At 34.5% G+C, this 26,845-nt stretch overlaps 2 protein-coding genes across 2 annotated transcripts; both read left to right on the forward strand.

Annotated features, from left to right (window-relative positions):
• The first annotated feature begins 1,478 nt into the window (after positions 1-1,478).
• On the forward strand, positions 1,479-12,315 carry LOC113225835 (cytochrome P450 CYP12A2-like). The gene is made up of 11 exons (XM_026458285.1): positions 1,479-1,522; positions 2,796-2,964; positions 4,023-4,153; positions 5,253-5,380; positions 5,539-5,657; positions 7,064-7,180; positions 7,730-8,008; positions 9,657-9,810; positions 10,140-10,358; positions 10,497-10,665; positions 11,338-12,315. The coding sequence occupies exons 2-11, from the start codon at positions 2,873-2,875 to the stop codon at positions 11,487-11,489; spliced, it is 1,560 nt and encodes a 519-aa protein (XP_026314070.1). The 5' UTR covers positions 1,479-1,522; positions 2,796-2,872; the 3' UTR covers positions 11,490-12,315.
• Positions 12,316-15,481: 3,166 nt separating this feature from the next.
• On the forward strand, positions 15,482-25,589 carry LOC113225839 (cytochrome P450 CYP12A2-like). Its single transcript, XM_026458288.1, has 10 exons — positions 15,482-16,338; positions 16,957-17,087; positions 17,542-17,669; positions 18,023-18,141; positions 19,772-19,888; positions 20,644-20,922; positions 22,748-22,901; positions 23,765-23,983; positions 24,394-24,562; positions 25,071-25,589. The coding sequence occupies exons 1-10, from the start codon at positions 16,277-16,279 to the stop codon at positions 25,220-25,222; spliced, it is 1,530 nt and encodes a 509-aa protein (XP_026314073.1). The 5' UTR covers positions 15,482-16,276; the 3' UTR covers positions 25,223-25,589.
• The last annotated feature ends 1,256 nt before the right edge of the window (positions 25,590-26,845 follow it).

Raw genomic sequence — 26,845 nt, forward strand, 5'->3', positions numbered from 1 at the left:
GCCACAATACCCCTACGGGGTGTCATAGCGGTAAGTACTTGCATAATGTAACTTGTATTGTTGTGATTTGCATTTTAAATAAATAAATAAAAATGTCATTTTCGCACTATTCGAAATACGACAAGATTACTTTCCAGGGTCGGTATTTGTACAAGGTCTAGAGCTAATCATCCTCGACACTTAAGATTTAAAATCAACTCTATGTCGCTTGCGATAGGAATGGTGAAGTCTTGCTTGACCTAACGAGTCTATTATTCCAGCGCACCACTCTCGAGTTTGTTGAAACTTTACTAGTCAGCTAAAAAGTCGCCATATAGCCAGTTCTAGTCGCAAAAAACTGGATTTATTCGGTCCGTCATCGTTCAAAAGTTATAAAAGCGTTTTACGGCCCACGTTGAAATAGGTTAATTCTAGCGTAGATAGTAAAACTTCCTTATGATATTAGAGAGAGTATGTCTACTCTACTCGTACAACAACTACAAAATCAACAATTTTAAACTTGTACTCATTTGTCAACATTAGACTAAAAAAACTATGTCCTTTTCCCACTGATAACGAAAATGACGCTATTGACTCTTAACTAACAACTTACCCCATTAAAATATCTTTTATCAATTCATCATGACCCATGATCGGAATTGAGTGAGTTAATTTAGCTAAACTAAAGAATAATGTGGACATTTAGCCCTTTTTACACAGTCTTCACTGTATCGCGAGTGATCAGGAGCTTACAGGATTGCGAGCAGGAAAGCTTGCACGCGCAATCGTGATTGCGCGCCCGACTGATGGGCGCATTTGCGCGGTCTTTCCCATTTCCTTCCAACGTTTGTTTACGTCGCGCACGATACTGTATAACGCACGATAGAGTATCTGTGTAAACCCCGGTATTCCTTTTTACAAATCCCGGGGCTCTATCGGAACTGATTACAAGTACGATAGGGACAAATTATTATTTCCAATTAAGCATTTGCTACAAATTATTTTCTAAAAAATAATATTGTACTTGTGATTTTATAGGTACTTACGTATTTAAATAGTTTAGCCAGAAAATAAACAATAAAAATAGAAATGTTATACGCATCCATACTTAGAAGACGTTCATACTTTAGGCATTCCTTCAATTTCTATCACTGATCATACGTACAGATTATTTGTATATATGACGTGTGGCCGACACAAGATAAAAGATAATTTATTTATAAGAGTGCACACACCAATACAAAACGAACGAACGAACGAACGAACAGAGTTTTTTTTAATAATATTGCAGTTTGATTACACAAAATTCAATATAAAATGAACTCTGTATTTAAAGCAATGTAGAAAATACATTATACAAAATGTAAATAGATATGGATCACGATATAATGTTCGCGTGCGCCGGTAGTGTAGCTTTAGGTTAATAATATCCATGAAGGTCATATTAGATTCGAAAAATTCAGTTCTTTATTGACCGTGCGCTTGGATGGACAGCTGTTTGGTTTGTTTGTGATTTGTGATAAGTGGATTTGTACTGATAAAGGTTTGATAATCACGTTCCACTGTCTGCGCCCGCATTGCTTTTGTTTTAATAAAGTTACCACTAATTGAACGATAACATGATAGTGTCGCTCGACGTGTTATGTTTTGACGAGATCAATAAGATCTGTCAGCTAATAGATTAGCTCGATTTCATTGACCGTTATTGTCACCTGTGATATCAGGCTTGAAACCGAAGAAATTTCTAGGAACCTACGCTTATATAAATCCCACAATGTCGATCGACAAAATATGCGCTGCCAATCGTCTCTTGCTAAATTTGAACTAAGCGTACGAGTCGATCGTCAATTACATATTTTTTATGAAAAGAAAAAAGGGACCGACTTCAAACTTTGCTTTGTATCAAGTATAAACTAAAAACAATTTTTGGAATTGGTTAAAAATTGAACAAATCTGTATGCAGTTTTAGTGGTAGTGTACATCCTGTCGCAAGAATGTTTTATTATCGTGCAGGAGACTTCAGTATGATAACTTGTTCAATGTTTTAATATTATTATGAAGAGTATATACTCGTATTTGTAAGCGGCATGTCAGAGAAAATATATCAATAACTTTCTAGAATAAAGGCTAAAAAACAATTGATTAAGATGGAAGAAAAATTAAAAGACACCAATGTTGTCACTTGATTATTTTAACCAATGGCAAGCTTGGCTGTAGTAGGCAGTGCCCCTTAGTTCCTTCGGATTTAAAGCACAGAGTGGTACTACAAATTTTGTGGACAGGAGTGTCATTTAACCGTGAAGAGGGCGACTTGTTCGTCCCGCCACTTGGTCTCATAAAAAAAACATTCATGGAATTACATTGCACAGTGATAAATAACGACATAGCAGAATCATCCGGATATTATGAAAATTATAAACATAAAATTTCTGTGATTTTTTAATTTTATTTGAATAGGTATATTAAATCCGTAAGAATTGTTGGAATAATGCAATCGACGTGATTAACCAATGGAAAGCTCGGTCACAGATTAATCAATGGCTCGGTGTCCTATACACAACAAATTTAGCATATTATGAACACAGTTGTGTGATAAGGTGAACTATGTATTTTGGTTTGGGCCATTCTTGAAAAGCAGTAATATGGATTGTCTTTAATCAGGTAGACTTCAGCAATAATCGCCCTAAAGGAGACCCACGCTCAATCGCTGGCTATTCAAGGATTGACACTGTACACTGCTACACTACGACGTAGCAAAATCATCCCGATATTGTGAAAAATATTACCATAAAAACTTACTTTTTTTATTTCTACAGGTGAATCCATTCAGTATAAAAATATAGAACCTATATGGTTCTATAGATTATGTATAAAGTGATATAAAAACAATTGAATGTTTAAATCCTTAACAATTGTTAGAATCATGCAATCGACTAAATTGAAAACTGTATTGAAATTAAATGTGCTGCAATGGAATTTCATACGGTGAGTTATTTTACAGTACTTAGTTCTATAACATTCTTACTGAGCAACGTTCTAATTGCCACCGGTTATAATGCTGGACTGCCACACAGAAGTCGGACATTTATTTCTCTCGTGAGTTTAGATGTAATTTGTGGTTGTTTATGTGTGTCCACTGCACCCGAGATACAGGGTTTTCCTTGGGCTGTGCTATTTAGAAGGAAGTAATATATCCCGATGCTCAACAAACTTTGGAGATTTTATGCACTTCAAGGTGCTTGGACCAATGAGTCCCTTAGAAGGCTGTTCACTTACAAAATAATGCATCATGCATAACGATGAAATAAAACAAATGCACGGGACAAATTCGAGAATGGTTCACAAAATAACAGCTCGAAAACGTACGTGAATAGACTTTCATTGGGACAGCGTAGTAGACTATGGCATTCTGTCAAGCCAAGCAGTAGATCGTATAGTATTTGATCATGATGATGAAAGATATGGGTTATATACTTCAACCTCGCCTTAACCATTAGCGCCCGCCGTGCCCAGTCGAAGACACTAGTTTAAGTACCAATATTTTTTTTTATTACTATTAATACTCATTACAAAAGTGTATATGTGAAGTAAAATAGTGAATATTGATTATTACTTAAAAAAATTATTTAGAATTAAATAAAAGTGATTCTACTGTTCCTTTTGTGGTTTCACGCGTACGTGAAACGCTAAAGTTAGTTGTTTTTCCTCTAGATTGTTACCAACAATTTATTTCCTTGCATAAATGGATGAAATATATTAGTAAAGTATAAAAGAAATATATACTTGAGTTAAATAATATTTTCACAACTTCAGAGGGTATATAACGGTGTTCGCAATTGCGACTATTGGGCGCATAGGGGATAGGTTATAATTTTTTCATCATGAATAATTTCAAGTAAATAATGACACAATGGGCATTTGGCAATCAATGGGTTAATGAACCAAAATGGTTGTTCACTAGATACGTTGTCTTATTTAATTAATCATACTTTTTTGGTTTTCACACCAGTGTTTCTAGTATAAGATGCAATATCCATCCTCAGAACAACAGCAGTAAGGAGTGCTACCGTGAACACGACTGAAGAGGTGCAAGCGCCGTTGAAGTCATGGAAGGAAATCCCTGGGCCGTCATCGTTGCCCATTGTTGGACCAATACTGCATTTTTTGCCGGGAAGTACGTTTGAACAACAACAACAACTTAATAGTATAATACCTAACAATGTACTAGATCTTTACACCAATTATAATTATAGTTATTTAATTTATCAAAATTACGACGAGTTAGAATCGTAAAACTAACAGACTTACATACCGCCTGATGTACCTAATAGAAGAAAGAAAAAAAAGAAAGAAAATACGTTTATTTGTTTACCACAAAAGAAAAAGAGATTAAAATATAGAAGAACAAGAAAACATTATCAAACCATTAAAACATAAAACATGAATAAATAATTGCAAAAAAACACGAACAAAAAAAAACAAAGACTATTAACATAAACAAGGATACTAAGTATGAAAATAATTTGTGCGGTACCAGCTGTGGTAACAAAAAGCTATTTAACTTAGTATTTGCTTGAAAACGCAATGCTTTCCTAGCACTGATTTTCAGCTAGGTAACGAATTGCTCAAGAGGTCTGGTAATCGCGATACAAAACATCGTGGTCGGGTATTTAGTACTTATTGGTACAACAGATGTCACCACGAGTACCGCATAGCTATTATTGCAACTAATTTCTATTACATTGACAAGCTGCAATTTATCTATTTCTAGTGATAACAAACAAATCAACTAGATGGCGCTTATTGCACAGCGTATGGATAGTGGTATTCAATTTTACTTTGTTTAGGATTAGCGCCATCTACCCACATTTGGAAGCGTTAACAAACAAATTATAACACACAATGCCATCTATTGGCACGTATATTTGTCAATGCTCAGAAAATGATTTTGGTTCATGATTCGAATAATATTACAAGGGAAAAGACTGACTTGTTATTATTCATATTACCAGCATTTACATAATATAAACTACTTCCAGACTAGAGATCAGCGTAATCTTGCTGAAAGATAAGACGAAATTTTAACCTTTTTCAGAGTTACTATGAAAGTTGTCCATTGAACAACATGCTGAGGCATATGACAATAAAATCATTAAATTATTATAATCGCGTTCAGCGAGCGATGTCTTGAAGTTCGGTAGGTTTAATCGCAACTGGACTTCTGGTCCTATTTTCTAGTACCTATCCCTTAATTTTTCTTTTCGGTTTTACAGGAGCTCTGTCAGACTTAAATATTTTAGACGATGTTTTATACAAAACTTACGGACCAATCGTCAGATTGGAGTCAGTTTTTGGAGGTCCAACTTTTATTTTTCTTTTTGATCCTGAAGCGTGTGCGCAGGTAAGTTATCCTAAATAATATTATTTCTCCGCAGTTTCTTACTCTCAAACTTTGTCAATAAAATGAGCAAAGAGTCTTATCTTAAAAACGTAATCATTTTGAATACATAATGCCTATTTCTCGGCGTAAATAAGTAACGATAGTTGTCATGTCTTCAGGTGCTCCGTGGTGAGAATTGGATGCCAATACGCCCCGGGTTCGATTCCCTGGAATATTACAGGAAAAAGCATAAGAAGACCCAAGCGGAGCAGCAAAAGATGAGTGGACTTATTACTGAGTAAGTTATATTACCAGAATACAGCCTAGCAAATACATTTAATATAGTTTTGTATTAATATTAGTGGAACAAAAGAAAAAAACGAAAGGCATCTTATCTTTAAGCAAAGCAACAACCATCTTCACGTTTAAGCATATCATTGTGAAGCACGACGACTAGTACAGACTAGTATAGACTGATACAGTAAATAAAAAAATGCACCGAACAATTATGTGTTGAGTTGTTCAAAGTCCAAACACAAAATTTCTTTTTGTAGCTTATGGATAATTTGATACTATTACAAAACACAGCTCCATGCTGTCGAAGTTAGATTAATTGTTTAATATTTCTTGAATATGACTTTCGTAAAGGTGGATTTGCTGTAATATAATATATGCCTAGTTTTAGAAATATACTTACAAGATGATTGTTTTTCTTGTCACACTTACACGTAGAAGTGTATACTTTGTTTTATAATTCGAAATTAAATCAAATTTCTTTGATTTCCAGGAATATTACTTCAGTACCGTTACCCGTTTTATATGGTTTCCCATTCATTACAGAAATAGCGGATTTAGACTTACCGCTTATTCCTGCGACTAAGTTTACTTGAGATAGCATTTTATAATAATAATATTTTTTCATATTGAAGTCTTTACGCATTTGTGTCAAAATCTCAAAGTTTTATACACGGTCAAGTGCAACTTTATGACGCTTACCATACGAAAGGTCCAAAGTCTAAAGTGTAAGGCTTGGTGTGGGCTTAACTGTATCTTCTTCTGTACTATCGAAGGTTGGAGAACATCATGGCAATCCTGACTTTAGCTGCCACTCTAAAGAGCGAGGTGGTAATGCAGCCTGTGATATAACATTAATTAGGATTCCATTTTCATTTCATTTCATCAGACAACCACACCAATTATCTCAAACCACGAAATTCGATTGTCTCATACTCTGAATCCATTCCGGTGACTAGGTAGTCCCAAAACGTGTGTTCTGGTCTGTGTAAACCACAACCTATTTATAAAAGTTCATTTCCCAAATTGGTATCAAGTTGAGGCCAACATATTAGTATTGTTCATGCTTCATATGAACGTAACATTTAGTATAACAACATTTTGACACGAATGAGTAATTTTCGTAATAAAACCGTATCCTGTCAACATTATCCAAAATCACGAAGGCACATTAATGTGTGTATAATATAATTATAACTGCAAAAGATTTCTTACTACCTACATCACTTATACTACGTTTGGGTCATCAGGTAAAGAATCGGTTTTATTTGTGTAAAGTACACAAAAGCTTAGCCAGAATTTCACCTAAGGTTAAGCGGATCATGATGAAGCTGACGATGCTACGCATTTGCCTGTCGTTGTCATGATTTTCTGTCATTTACTATTTACATGACTTCTGTAAAATTTTAGCCACGGTGAGAATTGGAAGGAATTCCGGTCTACAATCAATCCTGTGATGCTGCAACCGAAAATAATTAAACTGTATAGCAATGTACTAGAAGAAGTGGCCGATGATATGGTTAAGAGGTACGTGCATTAATCAAAGTTTTTACTAATATTGTGGCGAATGAATTAAAAGATAGTAAATAGTAACATATAAATAACTTAATTTGGCCTTACGGTAGTTATCATATATAAAGATGTGCATGTTTATGAATTATTTTTGAAAGTATTTATGAAAAGCGTAAACTTTTGCCTGTCCCTATGTTTACTGCGTTACCTTCACTCTAACTCGCCTGTTTTTAGTATATCTGTATTTATTACAAAAATAAATGAACGATTTATAAGGGAAAGCTCAAGGTTCGATTGCTGCTAGAACAGTTTTATATTTCAATTAAATTAAGTGGTTCTACTCCGAGGGTGCCGGGTTGTGGATTATTTACTTAACGTGATACTTGTGGCATATTCGGTCACACCTAAACTTCTACAATAAACGAAAATTTTTTATTCACATGTGTACTCTCCGTTTTTTACATATAATTCGTATCAATATCCACATCGCATATAACATTTCTAAGTATAAAATGGTGTTCTTGTCAGGCAGATCTATGTTTTGAATGATAATGATATTTTCAGGATGAAATCTATAAGAGACGAGGATTATAAGCTTCAGGGAGATTTTGATGTAGAAATGAATCTTTGGGCATTGGAATCGATAGGAGTTGTGGCTTTAGGAGGACGTCTCAGATGTTTCAATCGAGATTTAGCTGAAAATTCGCCAGAAAGACGTTTAATTCAATGTGTTCATGACCTATTTACTACTGCTAATGAATTGGATTTTAAGCCAAGTTTGTGGAGATACTTTCCTACAAAGGCTTTCACGAAAGCCATGCTTTTGTACAAGGAACAAGAGGAGTAAGTATATTTTGTTTATATTACATACATTTCTATTAACAAGTAAACCTATGTCAGAGTATAAGGCTTGGAACGGAATTGGAGCAAGTTTTTGTAACAAATTTGTACATAGCAAAATGAACTTTATGACATTCTGACGTCCACTAACTAAAACGCGGCTTTGTGACAAATGGTCAAATATACAAGTCAAAATCAAAATCAAAGATTATTTATTCCATAGGTGAAATAAATTTACACTTGAAAACGTCACATTTACGCTACTGCTCGTTCACTACGCTGACCTCCCTGAGAAGAACGAGCAAGAAACTCTAGGGATTGCTCTTTTCAAATAAACTTAAATGCTATGGAATACACTTTGAATCAAATTTGTGTGGATTCTGGAGCCATGTCGTCTTTCCATACATCTTTATCTGACACGTAGTCTTCAATTTTGTAATATGATTTTTCGATCAAAATATTTTTAATGTAGTTTTTAAACTTAAGAAATGATAAACTTAATATATGCTCCGGATTCTTATTGTAAAAACGTATACAGTTTCCCATAAAAGAGTTGTTTACCTTGATTAAACGAAATCGTGGTACCATGAGTTTGGACTTAGCTCTAAGGTTAATATTATGAATATCTTTACGGGCATATATGTACTGTGATGCCACAGTCATGATACCGGACTCCTTCCCAGACGGTACACAGAACGAATCGCTCGTTTTTGCAATACAAATATGGTTTGAATATCTGCCGCTTTACCCCACATGAGAATCTCGTAGGACATTATACTATGGAAGTAACTAAAGTAAACTAGTCTAGCAGTACTAACATCGGTAAGCTCACGTATTCTGCGGACTGCGTATGCAGCAGAGCTTAATCTGCTGTCCTGCTGGGAAGATATATGCGGAAACCATTGAAGTTTACTATCTAAGGTCACTCTCAAGAAGACTGCTTTATTAACAAGGTCTAACTTTTCTCCGTTTATTTTTATGCTTGGACTAGTCGATTTTACGTTAGGTAATTCAAATTTAACACATTTTGTCTTCTTGGCATTAAGCAATAAATTGTTAGCATTAAACCAATAAACTACCTTAGAGAGGGTATCATTAATATGGTCATAGTTAATACGTTTCAAATAGCAAAAGGTAGAGTACAAAATTCTCTTTTAAGAACAGATAAATTTAGTTACCGTATTAGGCTTATCGGAACTTACCCTAACGATGCATAACTGAAATATCATTAAACAATTTCAATATTCTAAAACTGGGTTAGTACGGTAGTGTTATTTGGCTTGTATCTAAGTATCTACACATCTATTGCCTCACCTACACGCTTCAGTGCTGTCACACACGTTCGTCGGTTAAGGACCTCCTCAAATTAGGTCATGTTAAATTTACCTTGACCGACCCTTATCAACTTGTCCCTTATCAGTAAAATCAAACTGAAACCGACCGAAAGATGTGCATCATCGCTAAATCCTTAGATTTACTATTCTGAATGTCGATTTTCATAGACGAACGTCACTCAGTTGATAAAGCTAATATTACTTAAGGTAATGATATTGTATAATAAATACTATATAATTGGCATTATTAAAAGAAAAACACATAAACAAATTTTGTTTAATAAAATCGAATTAAGGACAAGTAATAATTTTTCTAGTTTAGCAAAATTCTTCATTCGCAAAGCGAGAAAGGATTTGGAGCAGAATAAGAAATCAGATTCGGAAAAGGCAGTACTGGAGAAACTTCTTGAAATCAACGAAGAAATAGCTGTCATTATGGCATGTGATATGCTTTTCGCTGGAGTTGATACGGTGAGACGATATTTTACGATGATGGCATAAATATTTTTTTAATAAAAATATTATGGAAATTTTATTTGATTAAAAAAAGTGCCTGTTGTTCGGGGCTAAACAATAAGACTTATCTCAATTTAGAGATAATTTATTAATCAACGAAATCATAAAAATGGGTTCCTCTAAAGTGCTTTAGCACTGAGATAAAGGATATCACCCAAACTTCTAATATTATTAGTACAGTTAAGAATGCTATTGAGCCAGTAAGTGGAAATACGAGTCTTAAGGATGTAAAATCTTACGTGGACCACATAATGTTGGCATAAAAAAATAAATTTTACTTTCAGGCGGCAAATACAATAACAGCAACACTATATCTCCTTGCGAAGAACCAAGATAAACAGGAGAAGTTAAGAGAACTATTAAAAACAAAAGATTCAGACGAAACAATCAGATACGTGAAGGCCTGCATTAAAGAAGGATTAAGAATGATGCCTGTTGTATCCGGTAATGTAAGACAAGCGACTAAAGATTACGATATTCTGGGTTATAAGATACCGAAAGGGGTAAGTGTGTTTTCATTAAATGTCATCCAGATCTTGTCCAAAGCACGGAATTTGCACTAGTCCCCGTGAAGCAAAATTAGATCAGAATCATAATGTTTTGTAAAGTAACTTAATTTTTTATTTTATCTCGTTTTTCAGATAAACATAGCATTTCATCATCAGTACATGTCAAGTATGGAAAGTCAGTTTCCAAAACCAAAGGAATATATACCTGAACGATGGTTGGATAAGAATCATCCACTTTATCATGGAAAAGCACATCCGTTTGCTTATAGTCCTTTTGGATTTGGAGTAAGGATGTGTGCTGGTGAGTTATTTGTCTACTTTTTTCTTTATTGATATAGTAAACTGCAGTGCCTCGCTAAGAAGCCTTTAGTCCACGAAAATTTGTTAAAAGAATAGAGCACAGGAACAGACGACTACCTATATAGAATCTAGCAAGGTGAACGCATAGGCGACAACTGAAGTTTGGTTTGACAAACATGCCCTCGTACCTTCAAACATGTTTGTCAAATACGCTGTCTATCTAGATTTCCATCAAACATATCAAGCACTTACATTATTTGACATATACGCATCAAATACGACAGCAGACGATCAAAAAGTTTGATAAACACGTAAAATTTGTCAAATTATTTGATCGTTTACTGGGCGCTTTACTTACACATAATTCTTGCTTTGTGTTTTATATATTTGACATGGTAATTAGTGCATTGTGCCAATAAACACGACTGTCTTTTCTTGAAATTTGAATAAACAATACAAAATGTCTAATTTGTCTCTTTGCTCGACGCAGACTGATTACAAAATCGTACAGTTGTCTGATTTTCGAATCTTCGCGACGCAGACGCTAGTAACTTATCTTTCTTTTGCTACTTATACAATAAGATCACTGAACTAGAATAATCAAAGCCTCAACAGTTACAGGAACTACCATAAGATAAGTTGTTTCTTCTTAATCGTCCTTTGTTTCGTGCAGGTCGAAGAATAGCAGAGTTGGAGTTGGAGACGTTCCTCGCTAAAGTGATAGAAAGTTTCAAAGTAGAGTGGTTTGGAGGACCACCTAAAATACAAGCAAGCTCTTTGAACTATATTAAGGGACCGTTCAATTTTCGGTTTAAGGACGTATAAAATGTAGGACGTTCAGACATTGTACTTGTTATTTTATTATTGTACTATATTCTATCTTTTTATTTCAATGATTTTATATTTTCTAAGTACTCATAATTTATCAGCTGTATTTTTCTTCAAATAATAAAATAAAATTTGTTAAATTTATGTTTGAGATAGAAATCAAAACTTCCATTTTTATTTTCATTATGGTAAGCGAGACGTCAGTCCAGTCCAACTGTAGTGCCAAAGACCTAAGGGGTCCGGTCACTGCGCTCGTCACCCTGAGACATAAGTTGATAAGTCACATGTGCCTGTCATTTCACCAGCACCTTCACCCTTCAAGAAAGAAACGCAATAATGCTCACAGCAGTAATGCTTGGTGGCAGTTCTTCACTAGACGAACTCTTTCACAAAGAGCGTACTGTTTCTAAAATACTTTAAATTGGGTCCGATCTGGGCGTTCCTGGTCTCCAGGCCAGTGGCTCCGGAATTGTCTTTACTCTGGTAATTATTGTTCAAGTATTTCCTTAAAGAGCCTCTTATATAACAATTATGTCGTTTTATTTAAAAAGTTTGATTTCGAATTAATATTGTAAATTTTACAATATCTATTTTGTTGTTAGTCGCTTTTGTATTAGTATTTTTTTGCTATTTAAGTATATATTATATAAGCGTTAAATTAGGTTACAATTACTTTGGCTCCTTAAAACAGTGCTATAGCAAGTATTACCACAGTATTACAATATCTTAGTATCACTATTCTTCTCTAAAGTATTGTAACGTCTTTGGATGTTCGGTGACTTCGTTGCCCTTGTAGCTACTACGCAGATACCTATGTAAAGGTTGTCATAAAATTGAAAACAAAATTGTAATTATCATTACAACTTATTAATTTAGTAAAAATAATAAAGACTTATATATATGTTGAACTGTTTAATATTTACGTGACTCTTTTATTTTTAGATGTTTGTAGTTTTCAGTTATTTAAGTTTATTATAGAATGCATTTGGGTGGACAATAGGTATATAACGGCTATCAGCGCAAAACTTGTAACCCATGTTCAATTTTTTTCTACTTAATAAAAACATTATTTACGTAAAGGCGCTTAGGTTTCGTAATGTTGTGTTAATAGGTCTTTGAAGTTGCAAAACAACAGAGGCAGACGAACCAGTGTGACGAGGACGGCTTCATAACGGTGGTGACGAGGAAGAGGATCTAACTTTTTGCTGCGTCCTGCCAAACCGAGGACGCTGATGTTACTGTCGCGACTGCATTATTCCACGAAGACTGAGGAAATAGTGGAGTACATTAGACTAAAATCCAAATACACCCCGAGAGTCGAGCGGTTGGAGTCCCGCAACCCAACAACAACAACCCCGTGTCAAACAACACACATAATTGAAATGTCGACTTTCACAGATTCAATTTGCCTCGCACTTAATGAAATTTAATTTTATATGTATTTTTCTATAGTTCTTTGCAAGCGTTCGAAGCTAAACACTTAAGACTTAAATTCATCTCTATGCCTCTTGCGATAAGAACGGTGCAAAGTCCAAAGTGTCAAGCTGGACGTCTTATTATATATCCGCTCACGCGATACATGCAGCCGTAGACGCATACCACACCTAGAGGTGCCGGTGACGATTTTATACCGATTTTATCTGATATCGAAGTTATAACAGGTAAAAGAACTCATATTAATTGCTATTTCGGTAACTATTCTAGCAAACCATAAAGTTATTAATGCCTGGATCTGTCATTAAAAAAAAATAAACAACTTCAAAAATACATCACGACAATCGTGTGTGTTATTGTTTGGGCTGGTGATTTCGGTGTTTATGTATTGAAAACATACCGTAAGTAGCGTTTTTTAAGTTTACCCTGAATATAAATGTTTATAAACTATACTTTAAGGAGTAATTTCATGGTAAACGTTAGAACCACTCAAACGGAATATTATCATATTTACCCAAGTACACCAAAAATTTCATTAGTGCTTTTTAAGTGCAGGATTTGCGGTGTATTACTGCATTTTATTTGAGATGTTTTTGTTGTAGTAGGGAGGGTATTTATTTAGCAATGCAGAATAATAATTTTTATTTATAAAAACTTGTATTTAAACTGAATCCTTTTCCAATTTGCGAAACCAAATAGCCGCCATTTTGCGGTAGGATGAGCGCATCGCGTGAGCGGATAAGACTTAAATTCATCTCTATGCCTCTTGCGATAAGAACGGTTCAAAATCCAAAATGTCAAGCTGGACGTCTTATTATATATGGTTTGAGTTGTGACAGTTTCTGCACTTTTTTATTATACCAAGAGACGTGACAAACAATGGTTTGATGGTTAGCGATACGCCTGTCTATAGCAGTTGTAGTGACTCTCAGAGTTTTAAATCTCAAAGTTGTGCCCGTCACCCTGAGATATAAGAGGCCAAGTCTCATGTGCCCTTAATTTCACTAGCACCCCTACCCTGAATACAATGATGCTCACATTACAAGAAACAGCATACAAGAGCAGATTAATCCTCGCGTGGAAACCACATGAAATGCCATAGTGAATTTTATAAAATTACTTTGTATGATAATGTGAGGTAGCACCACTTTTAAAAATGCTATATACAATTGGACAATAACCAGAAAAAAAAGTCTAAATGTAGTTAGAAAGAATGTTTCTATAATAAAAATGGATCATTCATTCAATATTTTTGTGAAACAACAATCGATGAAATTGCATTTGGAAATTGATATATTTTTACCAAAATCTATATCTAATATATATAATATAATATTTTTGTCTGTGTATATCCTTTATGGTTAACTTTAAATACTTTTTGAAAAGTTATCCGATTTCCTATTGCGGTAGTTCGAATTTTTTAGTACTCAGAATAGAATTCATAGATCCCGTCGATGTGGCTGTTGCAGGATGTTAGAGAGGGTTTGTATACTTTACAACAACTACAAGTAAAAAAAAAAATATAATAAAGTAACTATCTATTTTAAACTTCAACTCATTTGTCAGCATTAGATTAAATAAATATTTGTTTTTTTCTCGCTAAAAACTAACACCTCACATATTTGTTATTATCTTATTAATTCATTCTTGAAGTATTTATGACGTATGATCGACTCAAGATAAATGATTAGGCACGATATAAATACTCATACAACCAATACAAGATAAACAAATAAACTTCCATAATGTTTGAACAAAAAAAAGACGTAATGTCGAACGACGGAGTTCTTTATAAAATGGCAGTTTGACATTCAGTATAAAATGAACTCTGAATGTAAAGAAATGTAGACGATATATTAAACAAAATGGAAATAGACACGGATCACGATATAATGTTCGTGGGCGCCAATAGTGCAGGTTGTTTTATAAAAATATACATCAAGGACGATTTCAATTCTAAACACTCAGTTGTTTATTGACCGTGTGCTTGGACGGACTTTTGTTTGGTTTGTTTGTGATTTTTTTTTAACCGTAGCTTCAAGCGGATCCATAGTTATAAAGGTTTTATAATTATCTATGCCTGTGTGTCAGTTCTCATCTTTTTATTTTAATAAAATTTTCCTCATAAATGGCAACTATACGAACGTTAAGATGCCTAAAGAATTGCTCGATTTTTGACGCTAGTTATTGTTGCTCGATGTAGTCTCTTTTGTCGACAAGGTACCTCATACGCAGGCACTCGATATGCCTTGTTTTAACCATCAATAAGATCTAACACAGATTTGCTAAATTTTATCGATCATTGTAACAATATGATACCTCTTTGAATTTGATAAACGTCAGGGTTTGAATGAAACAAATTTGTAGTGTCCATCTTCGAGCATAAAGTAGTCGTCAATCGTCTGGTGTTTACACATTTACTCGATTTTGTTTGATCATTAACATTAACTGTCTCCGTGGCCGAACGGTGACTATGTTGGACTGCCACGCAGATATCCCGGGTACGATTCCCGGACCGGGAGAAATATTTGTATGGTCTACATTTATTTCTTTCGTGGGTTTGGTGTAATTTGTGGTTGTCTATGTGTGTCCATGCCTCCCGCGATATAAGGTTTCCCTAGTATGGGACTATGAGTGTGTGCGTCGACAAATCGACAAAAAATTCGATGTCAATCATCTGTTGTTTACACATTCTCATACAGGAGATTTGATTCGTAGCGAAGGGTCTTCAACACTAAAGGATTCCGGATGTCATGTATGATACTACATCATTGATATGAGGTGTATATTACAAAATAATCATTGTGTGTATATATGGTGAAGAAAAACGTCGCGGGAGCACGACATACTAGAAAGGCATGGAACTGTCGATCAATAGTTTTTTTTAGAACAAAACACCTAGTTAATCAAGAAAAACCAACGTCATGTCGTGATTAACCAATGGAAAGCTCGGTCATAGATTAATCAATGGCTCGGTGTCCTATACACAACTAATTTAGCATATTATGAACACAGCTGTGTGATAAGGTGAACTATGTATTTTGGGTTGGGCCGTTCTTGATAAGCGGTAATATGGATTGTCTTTAATCAGGTAGACTTTAGCAATAATCGACCTAAAGGAGACCCACGCTCAATCGCTGGCTATTCAAGGATTGACACTGTACACTGCTACACTACGACGTAGCAAAATCATCCCGAAATTGTGAAAAGTATTACCACAAAAACTTCCTTTTTTTATATCTACAGGTGAATCGATTCAGCATAAAAATATAGAACCTTTCTATGGATTATGTACAGAGTGATATAAAAAGATCAATTGAATATTTAAATCCTTAAGAATCGTTAGAATCATGCAATCTACTAAATTGAAAACTGTACTGAAATTAAATGTGCTGCAATGGAATTTCATACGGTGAGATATTTTACTATACTTAGTTCTTTAACATTCTTACTGAGTGAGATGTCCTAGTGATCAACTAACCTAGTTGGAAGAACGTTTATTGTCCTTTACACTTTCTACGTAATCGGTTTGATTCTCACCGGGGTGCTTGCATACTTACCAATTATGGCATAGTCCAACGGTAAAATAAAACAAATGACTAATGCAAATCCAGGAATATTGCACATAGTAACTGTTCGGAAATGTGCGAAGTTCCTAACTTTTATTGCTGCGTTCGTTTGCTAAGGCAAGCAGTTACTGTATATGGTTTGATGGTGATGACGAAAGGGTTACGGGTTTCACGGCCAAACTTAAGTTACTAACTTTTACATAAGTAGATGTGTGAGATCATTGCAGATACTTTAGCTGCCAGAACTAAATAAATGTAACTTGTTGTTATGATCTTCCCTCATTCACGGATTTCTTTAACACATGTCTTTAAACCTAGTTCTTAAAGATGAGCCTCAAATGAAATGTAGGTTTTCCATTCAACGAGGAATTTATTTATTTATAATACTTATTGAAGTAATTGCATTTTTTTTTATATTTACACCCGATCCTTGTTCTTTGAGGTTCAATGTCCGTTTTCAGAACTGCAGCAGTAAGAAGTGCTACGGTGAACACGACTGAAGAGGTGCAAACGCCGTTGAAATCATGGAAGGAAATCCCTGGACCGCCATCATTGCCCATCATTGGACAGATGCTGCATTTTTTGCCGGGAAGTACGTATAAACAAATTATAGTGCGATAAGAAAATGATAGACCATGGAAGTAATTTTTATGGTCGTGTGGTAGACCATTACATCAATTACCCAGTTATCTCATTTGTCAAAGTCCAACGGAGAGTTTAACAGATACGAAGAACGTAAAACGAAATACGTATATATCAGTTATAATCGCGTTTGGCGAACGATCTATGGACGTTCCCGGCTTTTATTTGACGAATGGCAGATTATGGAAACACAAATTCTTTTAGACGCAGCGCAAACGTATTGTGTTGGATACAAGCAACCAAATTGCGGTTGAAAATTCGTTTCTAGTTGCCGGTTGCTTGTATCCAACACAAGACATATGAAGAATGTGTTAAATTAAAATTAGACCTACGCCGCCGCATTCACAGCAAGAATTTTGGTCCAGTTTTCTTAAAGTCTTTTATATTTATTCTCGTCTTTACAGAACCTCTATCGGATCTAACTATGATACACGATATTTTATACAAAACTTATGGACCAATCGTTAGATTGGACTCAGTTCTTGGAAGTGCAGCTCATATTTTTCTTTATGACCCTGATGCGTGTGCTCAGGTAAGATATCCCAAACAATTTCATTTCTCATCCGTTATACTGCTCTCAAACTTCCTGAATAAAATAAGCACAAAAACATGCCACTTTAAAATAAAATAAATATTTTTAATATATTAAGCTTGTTTCTCGGTTTAAACAATTAATGAGAGGGAACTTAATTATATATTTCTTACTGGTCCCATGGTCACGGTTTATCATAACACCTATAAAATGGCCCGAACTGTTGGTTTGTTTCAAAAAACAAATATACACGATTTAGGTCCCAAAAATTATTTCATCTCGTACGTGTAACAATCGCGAAAACCGAAGAACTTGACAATTAATTATCATAATTAAGGTTATCATTTCTTCAGGTACTTCGTGGTGAGAATTGGATGCCAGTGCGTCCTGGATTCTATTCCCTGGAATATTATAGGAAAAAGCATAAGAAAAACCCAGAGAAGCAACAAAAGATGACCGGACTTATTACTGAGTAAGTAAATCATCAGGTACCTCATCAGGTGCATAGGTAGGTAGGAAGGTCTAACAACAAAATGTAGTTTTTTATTACTGGCAAACTTTTGAGAGCGTAGCCAAAGTACTAATGACGACCTTCCTCCTTTTAGTATGATAGTGGAAAGATCAATGACCTGAAGAAGGACAAATTCGTCTTCAAACATAATAAATAAACAAATACCATGCACTAAACAATTAGTAGTTATTGAGTTGTTAAAAGTCCAAACATTAAATATGTTTTTGTACCTACATGTCAATTCTTCAAAAGTCAAAAGTGTAATAATCATTTTTATTCCATAGGTAAAATTTTTACACTTGATTTTTTTAAGCTACTGCTCGTTCACTACGCTGACTTTCCTGAGAAGAGCGAGCAAGAAACTCTAGGGATTGCTCTTTTCAAATAAACTTAAATGCCATGGAATACACTTTGAATCAAATTTGTGTGGAATCTAGATTTGTTGTTTTCCATATTTCTTTATCTAAAACATACTCTACAATTTTGTAATATGAATTTTCGATTAAAATACTTTTAATGTAAGTTTTAAACTTAGGAAATAATGATCTTAATATATTCTCCGGAATCTTATTGTAAAAACGTTTGCAGTTCCCATCGAGTATATAACCAGAAATAGAGGCGAAATGTCACTTAAATTGTTTGAAAACTATTCTGCCATATCATTACTGTGATAACTGCGCTCCGATTGGCTAGCCCGAGTTCAAAACAATTGACGGGAGTTGTCAACTGTTTCAATTCAAATCGACCAGTTAACTTGAGTTTTGCTATAATGGACGAAAATTGCCAAATTACATATTTAATATTTAATTATCGATGAAAAATGACTCCGTTTGTTTTGTAATTAGATGTTTTTCTGTTTTTCCCACACCACCGAATAGAACAGCATGGCATTGTTAGAGATATTATCTTTAATACAATAAATACAGAATATTTTTTGGAATATACGGAGACATAAACACAGGTCAGTAGTCAGCCTGTCTGTATTTCAGTGCAAACGAGAGTTGATATTTATAAGAGCTGTATCGCTAATGTGTTACCAGGAATATAATATGGTCCTTATTTCGTCTCTATTTCTGGTTATGTACTCCATGAAATAATCGTTTACCTTAGTTAAACGAAATCGTGGTACCATGAGTTTGGACTTAGTTCTAAGGTGAATATTATGGATATCTTCGATACAACATGTGTTTTCACAGATAAATAGTTATGAATTATAGGTTATGGGTTATTAGACAATGGTACTTAACCCAGTTTCTAAGCTATCCGGGTCAGATTCATGGTTTGATTTTGAATTTAGTAGATGTGTATTATTTATTTTTTCTACCGAGGCAGTGACACTGGCTTCATTTCAGTATACAGTACGGGAAAATTTTTAATTCGAACTGAGGTAAGTAGGTAGTAGTAGTAGGTGGTAGGAGGTAGAGGTTATTACATCACTAATTTTACGTCGGCGTCACTAGGCTGTTTTTTTATATAAAGGCTCGGCCTTTTTATGTAAATCTTACTCAATGTTAAAGCAACGATGAGGCTGACGATGTTACTCATTTGTCTTTCTTTTGGTTACTTGATATTTACTTTTGTAAAATTTTAGCCACGGTGATAATTGGAAGGAATTCCGGTCTGCCGTCAATCCTGTGATGCTGCAACCGAAAATAATCAAACTGTACAGCAATGTACTGGAAGAAGTGGCCGATGATATGGTTAAGAGGTGTGTACTTCGATCAGTTTTTTAAACAACACTAGATAGCCGTCAAAAACATAGTTTTATATGTTAAGATGTGCATCGACGTTTGTGAACTATATTGAAAGTATTCATAACAGTTAGTTACTAGAACTGTTTAACGACCGTAACGTAAAAAGACTACACTGGCTACACACAAAGACAGCCACAAATTGCACCCAAACTCAAAAATCGAAACTGGGACCTCTGCGTGGCAGTCCGTCATACTTCCTAATACATATTTTTATATTATATTTCATACTATTTAATTTATTGTCTTCTGCATTATTAAACACACTGAGTTTATAAAAATATAGGGACAGACGAGTTCATTGAAAATATCTACCACTTACAAATGTGCTATTAGTATTAGGCCACAAACTGGATGACAGCGAGTGGCGTCTCAGGCTACAGCAAGCCAAAACTGAATTTTCAAATTAAGTCCTTAAGTTTGAAAAGCAAGTTTTTACTTGTAACATATGCACTCCTGGTATGAAATCATGCAACGGACGTGCTGGTCAGGCCAATTTGTTTTTTTATTATAATACTAAATAACAGGACGAACAATTTATGTGCCTGGTAGTAAGCGACACGCCTGTCCCTGACAATTGCAGTGCCACTCAGAGCTTTAATCATAAATCTGAGGGGAACAGCCACTACGCCCGATACCTTGAGACATAATTTGACAAGTTCCATGTACCTGTAACTTCACCAAATGTTATGGATGATTATGATATTTTCAGGATGAGATCAATGAGAGACGAGGATTATATGCTTAAAGGTGATTTTGACGTAGAAATGAATCTTTGGGCATTGGAATCTATAGCAATTGTGGCTTTAGGAGGACGCCTCAGATGTTTTGACCGAGATTTAGCTAAAGATTCGCCAGAAAGACGTTTAATTCAATGTGTCCATGATCTGTTTATTATGGCTAATGATTTGGATTTTAAGCCAAATTTGTGGAGATACTTTCCTACGAAGCTATTTAAGAAAGCGATGATTTTGTACAAGGAACAAGAGGAGTACGTATAATTTTATTTACATTTCTATTACTAAGTATAATACCTTATTTCTAGATATAAGTCTTATCTGGAAATAAATCTTTATAACTTTCTCGACGAATGATTTGCTTTTGCCATAAAATTTACAACTTTATTATTCTTGATAAATGAAAATACGGAAAAGGTTTAAAATGACCGCTCACGCGATGCGCTCCTCCTACCGCAAAATGGCGGTTATTTGGTTTCGCAAATTAGAAAAGGATTCGGTTTAAATACAAGTTTTTATAAATAAAAATTATTATTCTGCATTGGTAAATAAATACCCTCCGCACTACCAACAAAAACATCTCAAATAAAATGAAGTAATACTCCGCAAATCCTTCACTTAAAAAGCACTAATTAAATTTTTGGTGTACTTGGATAAATATGATAATATTCCGTTTGAATCGTTCTAACGTTTACCATGAAATTACTCCTTAAAGTATAGTTTATAAACATTTATATTTAGGGTAAACTTAAAAAACGCTACTTACGGTATGTTTTCAATAAATAAACACCGAAATCACCAGCCCAAACAATAACACACACGATTGTCGTGACGTATTTTTGAAGTTGTTTATTTTTTTAAATGACAGACCTAGGCATTAAAAACTTTATGGTTTGCTAGAGTAGTTACCGAAATAGCAATTAATATTAGTTCTTTTACCTGTTATAACTTCGATATCAGATAAATCGGTAGAAAATCATCACCGGCACCTCTAGGTGTGGTATGCGTCTACGGCTGCATATATCGCGTGAGCAGTTAAAATAATATCTAAATCAGAATTCTATTATGAAACGTTAAACTCTTCCGTAATATATATATTGTAGGTTTTTGTTATATAATACTCTTTTAATCCGGGTATTTCAAATTTGCCCTTCCTTTATACTGTCTGCATGCAACATTTTAAGTCTAACTCAATCCAAGTTGTTCGCATTTGATTAAAATGTGCAATGTTCATGTTGTTATAGCAATATTTCAATAAGTCGTCTAGTACGTCACTACTATCTTGCTTATAACAATGATTCAACATATTTTGTACAGTTTTATGCCTGTTATCACAAAACATAAACTGATAATATTAATGATACAAACGTTCCCGTTGCTAAACTAATCATGTCTGTGAGTGTCATTGTTTTTACTTTGACAATATGACGCACTTGGACTGTAATGAGCACTATTAAGTATTAGCAAACGGTACCTTGTTCTACCAAACGAGGTTTAGAAAATAGCCACCAGACATGTCCACTCTGGGTTAATACTACACGTTGTTGGCAAAGATCTTCTTTGAAGGCCTTTTGTAAATTTAATCCCATCTACGCGTAGGTTTCTTTATAATGTTTTCTATCATTGTTAAAATATATTTGGGGACTATGACATGCCCTATATCCTTCTCTAGAGACCATAGCTTTCCACTTGCTATGATTCTGACACACATCTTTCGCCTTACCAACACGCATCAATGCTTTCATACAAGCTCGTGCGTTAAAGACACCCTTGACCTAGCCTTCTTTAAAGACGTCCTTAATTTTGTTGTGTGAAGTTGACCTTCTACGATCCTTACCAACTTGTCCCTCATCTGTATATAAAACTAATGAATACGACTGCAATATTATGCATGGCCAAGTCCTTGGATACACAATTGTGAATGTCGATTTTCATAGATGAAGATCACCTAGTTGATGAAGCTAATATTCTTGAGGTAATGGCTTTCGAAACAGGCACACAAAGATATTTTGTCCATAACTTCGTATTAACACACAGCATGATGACGCAGTAATTTAAAATATTATATTATTTTTCTAGTTTAACAAAATACTTCATTCGCAAAGCGAGAAAGGATTTGGAACACAGCAAAAAATCAGATTCCGAAAAGGCAATACTCGAAAAACTTCTTGAAATCAACGAAGAAATTGCTGTGATTATGGCATGTGACATGCTTTTCGCTGGAGTCGATACGGTGAGACGATGTTTAAAGATAAAAGTGTTAGAAGTTTCATGATAACGTCTGATCATGAAGATTCTAAATTTTTTGTTCTACTGTAATATTGGTATGTTATTTATCCTCTCACGCGATACGCTCATCCTACCGCAAAATGGCGGCTATTTGGTTTCGCAAATTAGAAAAGGATTCAGTTTAAATACAAGTTTTTAAAAATAAAAATTATTATTCTGCATTGCTAAATAAATACCCTCCGTACTACAAGAAAAACATCTCAAATAAAATGCAGTAATACACCGCAAATCCTGCACTTAAAAAGCACTAATGAAATTTTTGGTGTACTTGGGTAAATATGATAATATTCCGTTTGAGTGGTTCTAATGTTTACCATGAAATTACTCCTTAAAGTATAGTTTATGAACATTTATATTCAGGGTAAACTTAAAAAACGCAACTTGCGGTATGTTTTCAATAAATAAACACCTGTTTCTTTTTTTTAAATGACAGACCCAGGCATTAAAAACTTATGGTTTGCTAGAGTAGTTACCGAAGTAGCAATTAGTATTAGTTCTTTTACCTGTTATAACTTCGATATCCGATAAATCGGTATAAAATCATCTCCGGCACCTCTAGGTGTGGTATGCTTCCAGAGACGCATGAATCGCGTGAGCGGTTAGATGGATTTCTCTCTGGTGCGATATTCTTGAGATGAATAACATGACCCAAATAATATTGTTAATGCCACTAAAAGTACTGTTGAGTCAGTAGGTGTAAGGATGAGTGTCAAAGAAGTAAAATTTGCCTTGTTATGTTTTGGAGCTTCGAACTGGCATCCATTACATTGACTGCTAATACTGACACAAAATAAATTTATCTTATAGGCGGCAAACACAATTACAGCAACATTATACCTCCTTGCAAAGAACCAAGATAAACAGGAAAAACTAAGAGAACTATTAAAAACAAAAGATTCAGATGAAACAGTGAAATACGTGAAGGCCTGCATTAAAGAAGGGTTAAGGATGATGCCTGTTGTATCCGGTAATTTAAGACAAGCGAGTAAAGATTACGATATACTAGGTTATAGGATACCGAAAGGGGTAAGTGTGTTTTCATAAAATGTGATTGAGATCTTGTCTAAAAGAATGAATTCAAATTACAGATATATAGTTCTACATATCTGAATACATAAATAGGATGTTATAATCATTTTTCTTATATCAAATTTGTTAACATAGCCATAGTTCAAAATAGGGTGGTTTGTTTTAATATTAATAACATTAATAACAAACATTTTTAACATTCATAACTAATACCATCTCAGTCAGCCGTGGCCGTGAGACCTCTAGAGCCCGAAAAACAAAATAAATATACGCGATTCAGTTCCCAAAATAGTTGTTTTCCAATGTATCAATCGCGGAAACGTAAAAACTCGATATCAAACTTACTAGCAAATGTAAGTATTACAACGAATGAAATTAAAATTTCTTTATTTTATTCCGTTTTTCAGATGAACGTTGTATTCGCACATCAGTATATGTCTACTATGGAAGGCCAGTTTCCAAAACCAAAGGAATATGTGCCTGAGCGATGGTTGGATAAGGAACATCCCCTTTATTACGGAAAAGCCCATCCGTTTGCCTATAGTCCTTTCGGATTTGGAGTAAGAATGTGTGCCGGTGAGTTTATTTGAAATTTTACTTTTTTAAATTAAGGAGCTGTTAGTACGGCTCAAATGGAACTGATACAATTGCAACAGAAAGCCGTGATTTTGTATAGGTTATAAAATATACTAATAGGTGTTAGTCAGTAAAATGTAAGCAGTAATGAGTTTCATCTTACTAGTTATAATACTATTTATTATTATACTAATCAAAGAATACACAGCAGTTTAGGTTCGTGGCCCGAATTTGGCGCGAAGCGGTGGCAATGGCCGGTCGAGCCAGCTGTTTACCCGCATTCCTAGCGTGCTCTATCGAACAAAAAATCATTATTACTCTAGGGCCGTATGATACAAAATACCGTCTAGTTTTGCTGAACGTACAATGAATTCTAATCCATTGAAAGTTTTTGTAGTACTTAACTCCAAATATAACTGCAATAGTCAATGCCTCAACAGTTACTAGATCTAGTAAAAGGTAAGTTGCGTGTTGAATAATTTTGATTCATCTTTTGTTTTCTTTTTAGGTCGTAGGATAGCAGAGTTGGAGATGGAGACGTTTCTTGCCAAATTAATACAGAATTTCAAAGTGGAATGGTTTGGAGAACCACCTAAAATACAAGCGAGCTCTCTGAACTATATTAAGGGACCGTTCAATTTTAGATTTAAGGACGTGTAAAACTATTTAATAGGACCTTCAAACATGGTATTTGTAATTTTATCATAACAATTGTAAAAGTTATTACATTCCAACATTAAATAATGCTTCATGATGATATTCTATAAATATTTAAAAAGCTTACCTGAAAATTACCCATCAAAACTATTGTAATTACTAGTGATAACAAACAAATCAACTAGATGGCAACTTATTGTACAGATTTTTATGGCTAGTGCCGACTATTATTTTATTTTGTTTAGGACTAGCTCCATCTACCTATATTAGGAAGCGTTAATTTATAAGTTGGTAACACACAATCCTATTTATTGACACGCATATTTGTCAACGTTCAGAAAATAATTTTAGCTCATGATCAAACATCATCATCATCAACAGCCAATCATAGTTCACTACTGGACATAGGCCTCTCCCAATGAGCGCCATTTCCCCCGGTCCTCAGCTCGTTGCATCCATCTGCTGCCAGCAGCTCTTCGCAAATCGTCACTTCATCAGGCCATAGAGCGCCTACACTACGTTCATGATCAATATTTTAATAATATTACAAGGAAAAAACTTATATTTCTTATTCAAGATTAATTAATTGATATCCACGCCATTTACATGGGACGGAATCTCCATCTCTTTTTCAGAGAGATCTGTAGTGTGGAGATCAATAGTCCTCTTGAGTTAAATTAGTCCATGATGATATGAAGTGACGGGACGAACAAGTCGTGCGCCTGGTGGTAAGCGACACGCCTGACCGTAACAATTGTAGTGCTCCATCGACCATCATCATATGTCATACTCATGTATGACGATGACGTATGATGATGGTGATGGTGGTGATAGACAATGATAGATATTGGTTAAATGTAATTAACTTTAACGTGTATTTAGACAAGCACTAAGGCGCTCAACACTAAGCGATTACATAGACGAGCACTAAGGCGCTCAACACTAAGCGATTACATGGGCGTTCTAGGCTAGTCTGAAATTATTTACTTTAGGAAATATTATACAAGGATTTCTTTTGAAAGATTTTTTGTAATAATTATGACGTTTCAGAGTTTAGTTTTATTTATACAGTTTGATTTTTAATACTATTGTAAAATGTATCTTTTGAAGCCAACACAACATCTAGTTTAAACTTGAAAGGGTTGTAACCTTAACTAGCCGTGAACAGGTTCACGGCAATGAAATGGGAAACTTCCGGTCTATAAACATTATTAAAGAAGTAAAGTTTAAAGAAAGGCCCTAAATGGGCCGAGAAACTGAATAACAGAAATAGATACATGAAGGGTGTAGACTTATAAATTATTACACATGATTAGCTTATTAACAGCTCCGATTGTTGTGGCGGTCGAGTCGGGAGTGACCGTGGTACGAAATCAAAATGAGAAAGTGAAGGAAGATGGAACAATTCAAATTTAAAATTTAAATACATGTAAAGTAAAAAAAATGATAAGATACAAGCGGAGAGAGGCGATACAAAGAGGTGAGATGACGGTGTAAGGAGGTCACACCGCCACAAACTATTATTTTAGTTACGTTTTCAATAAGGAGAAAGATAAAGATGAATTCATTTTATTATAACTTAATCTAAATACGTGTTGTTTTATGATACTATACATAACAGTTACA

This window comes from Hyposmocoma kahamanoa, unplaced genomic scaffold (assembly GCF_003589595.1).
Source record: "Hyposmocoma kahamanoa isolate Upper Pololo Valley unplaced genomic scaffold, ASM358959v1 176, whole genome shotgun sequence".
Lineage (NCBI taxonomy): Eukaryota > Metazoa > Arthropoda > Insecta > Lepidoptera > Cosmopterigidae > Hyposmocoma > Hyposmocoma kahamanoa.